General features: G+C 35.2%; 1 protein-coding gene across 1 annotated transcript in view; it reads right to left on the reverse strand.

The window, feature by feature from the left end:
- Nucleotides 1–2,495: 2,495 nt before the first annotated feature.
- The window catches only part of LOC125019706 (major histocompatibility complex class I-related gene protein-like), a 33,027-nt gene continuing 32,420 nt past the window's right edge, over nucleotides 2,496–3,102 (reverse strand). Inside the window, exons 5-6 of the mRNA XM_047604669.1 lie at nucleotides 2,868–2,966; nucleotides 2,496–2,570 (exon numbers count right to left, since the gene is read on the reverse strand). Coding sequence (XP_047460625.1) covers nucleotides 2,503–2,570; nucleotides 2,868–2,966 — 167 coding nt within the window. The 3' untranslated portion in view covers nucleotides 2,496–2,502. The remainder of the gene's footprint in view (nucleotides 2,571–2,867; nucleotides 2,967–3,102) is intronic.

Raw genomic sequence — 3,102 nt, forward strand, 5'->3', positions numbered from 1 at the left:
TCACTGTTGGAAAAACACAGTGCAGGTTTTAAGTTACATTACTATGTGCTTTTTATTTGTTTTATAAAACCATGAACAAAAGGGCCCAGAAACCCAGAAATAATGATAACAATAACTACTATTGTTGCCATTAGGTTTGTTCTTGTCCTGTCACTGATATCCAAACTGTGAGTCGACTCACTCGATGACAGGAACAACAATATGAAATACAACCATCATGTTCACCCTAATTCATGTTCAATTCAATTCAAACAATAACACCAGCGTCACCATCTACAAAGGACATACATGTGTAAGAACTGTTGTATATACATTGAAAATTATTTTATCTGGAGATGTAAAAGATGAGAAGAGGGAAAAACAAATAATTTGTTCATGTTGCATTCATAAATAAGTAAAGCCCAACATGTGATCAGCCACTCTGAATTTCCTTGTAGAGTAGGGAGCGTGTCTAGTGAAGACTAAATGCCACTGGAATCACATGGTCTGTATATTAATAATACTTAGGAATAAACCAATGCATCGGGTGAACATCGTATCGGCTGATATTCGCCTCATAAATTTCAGTACATTTGCTCTGGCTCCATTATCTATCACAGGATGCAAAACAATTTATGGCTAAAAGCTGATGAAATAATTCAATAGACTAATACCATTAAGCATATTTTAAAGATGTTTACGTCGGTTTTCATTTTAAATTTGATATTTATAATAATGTGATTTTATATGGACGTATTTTATGTATTGTTCAGGTATTTAAATGAACTATTCCTATTTAGGCTGAGGGACTTTGTCATTAGTTTTCTTCGTAATTATGCAGTAAATTGACTTGAAATGTTGTATAGTATTGTAGTAGTTATTTTGGTGACACATGCGTCACCAAAATGAAATCCTGCACCGTAAGTACACAAGTAGACGCGCAAGAAAACGTGACTGCAGGAAGCCTTGTCAAGGTTTATAACGTCAGTAAACACATAAATAAAATACAATCACACATATCGAGCATCTGGTAATTTTTTTGTAATCAGCTGAACTGAAAGTGAAACTTAACTTCGAGGCTGCAGTAGATCTGTGGAATAAAGTCGAGTGGAAATAATTTATAGAAAAGACGATGAAGAATGTGAATGTGATCTTACCTGACGATGCAGATGATGAAACGTGACACGAGAGAAGCAGCAAAACTACCTTTATCATTTTATTTCACATCAGTGGTCAAGACTCCAGCTGACCGAGAACTGGCTGAAGCCGAAAATAAAATGGGACGAAGTTAGTGGTACTTTCCACCAACTATTTATAGGGAAGAGGGAGGAGGGGGGTATTTATATTGATGTAAATATAGAAGTGTAGCGTGTGAACTTCTACTTTAACAATTAGGTTATTGTTTCTTTTTGTAGTTAAAGCAGTTGTGAGCACAGTTGCAATTACTCAAGTGTGGAAAATGTGAAAAAATCTTGGTTTGATAAGACTCTCAGTGAAAGCTGTGTTTCAGTCTCCTTCCACTAGAGGGCGACAACAACCGTAAACTGGTCTCAGTTAAAACTCACTGTCAGGACATTTTCTGATCTTCAGGTATAATTGTAATAACTTAAAAACAAAGACATGATGATGACCCATATTATCTATGTTTATTGGGAGCACAGACACTTTGACTTCTCTCTGCATATTATTCTTGATATTCTTCTTCTGACGTCATCAGAGCTGCAGATATTTCTGCTTTTTGTCTGTAGGAACTGGTTCCCATGACTGATTCTAAATGCAGTTCTAATTATTTATATGTCAGTGTTGTGAGTTGTTCAGGTGATGAACTGCATCATGTCCAATGTGTCGAGTTCTGTTACCTGAGCTGGTGTGTTTTGGACTTTAGCAGCAGACAAGTAAAGACAAGCAGAAAGATGAAGCAGAAACACATGATAAGATCTAGAGACACATTCAGATTTTCTCATTTGCTTCATTGGAAAGACTGTAATTATTTATTCACAGGTACAAATGTCCTTTCAACCCAAATCACAGTATGAACTAAAACCAGCTCAGATAATTCGTTCGTCATTTAACTGTCATACCTGATTTTAAATTTGTTACGTTGTTACCATTAAGGGACAAAAGTGTCCTCTTCAAATACACCCTAAAGATAGCACATATTAATTTTTTTCTGTTTTTTTTTTAATTTTTTTTTTTATTTTGTTTACATATTTTTTTATTAATCCACTTGAAGACTAATACAAAAAGTTTGAATATTCTCTTACTTTTAACCCTTTATATGCCAGTGTTTGTGACGGCATCACAAATATGTCGCAAAAAAAAAAAAAAAAATTCAATAATCTAAATGCAAAGTGGATTTTTGTTGAGGGGGATTATTAGACATGGGCATGACGATTATAAGTGGCAACATTGGGTTTATTTTTATTTTTGGGTTTCTAGATCCAGAGAACTCAGAGCTTCTTCACTATCTGTAAGGTCAGAAACAAACAGAGTTAAAGGTCAATTCATAGTCTGGAGAAATCATCAACAGTTTGTTAGATCAGATGAAACAGAATAAAATAAGTTGTACTTACCAGGTGGAGCCTTTTGGTCTGAAATGAAAAGTAAAGACAGGTCATTTCAGTTCCAGTTGTTAATGTCAGAATATCTTTCATCATCTTATCTCCAGTGAATATGATCCTCTTCTACTCACTCAACCTGAAGAATAAATCCACTCTGCTCTTCTGTTTAGTTCTCACTTTGTTTCTTTCTTCATCACTTCTCTCGCTCATCATCATAGTATAGTCATGTTCTCCTGACTTCTCCTGACTCTGAGACTTACTCAGCTTTTACTGCTGGATGCTTCAAACTGTAGGATTCAACTCAAAGACTAAATCAAAGTAGCTCACCTTGTTTCTTTCTATGAACCATGAAACCAGCAGCTGCTGCAAAGACGACAACAACAATCACTGCAGAGATGATGATGGAGGTCTGGTTACTGGACTTCTCTGTTGAACAAAGAACAAACTGAAGATTAAAACTAGTCCAGATAAAGAAGGTTAGAGCAGAGGTACTTACTGCATGGAATTATTCTTTTCTTTACACCATTACGGTCTCTTTAGATAAATTATCAACTAACCACAT

Source organism: Mugil cephalus, chromosome 14 (genome assembly GCF_022458985.1).
Source record: "Mugil cephalus isolate CIBA_MC_2020 chromosome 14, CIBA_Mcephalus_1.1, whole genome shotgun sequence".
NCBI lineage: Eukaryota > Metazoa > Chordata > Actinopteri > Mugiliformes > Mugilidae > Mugil > Mugil cephalus.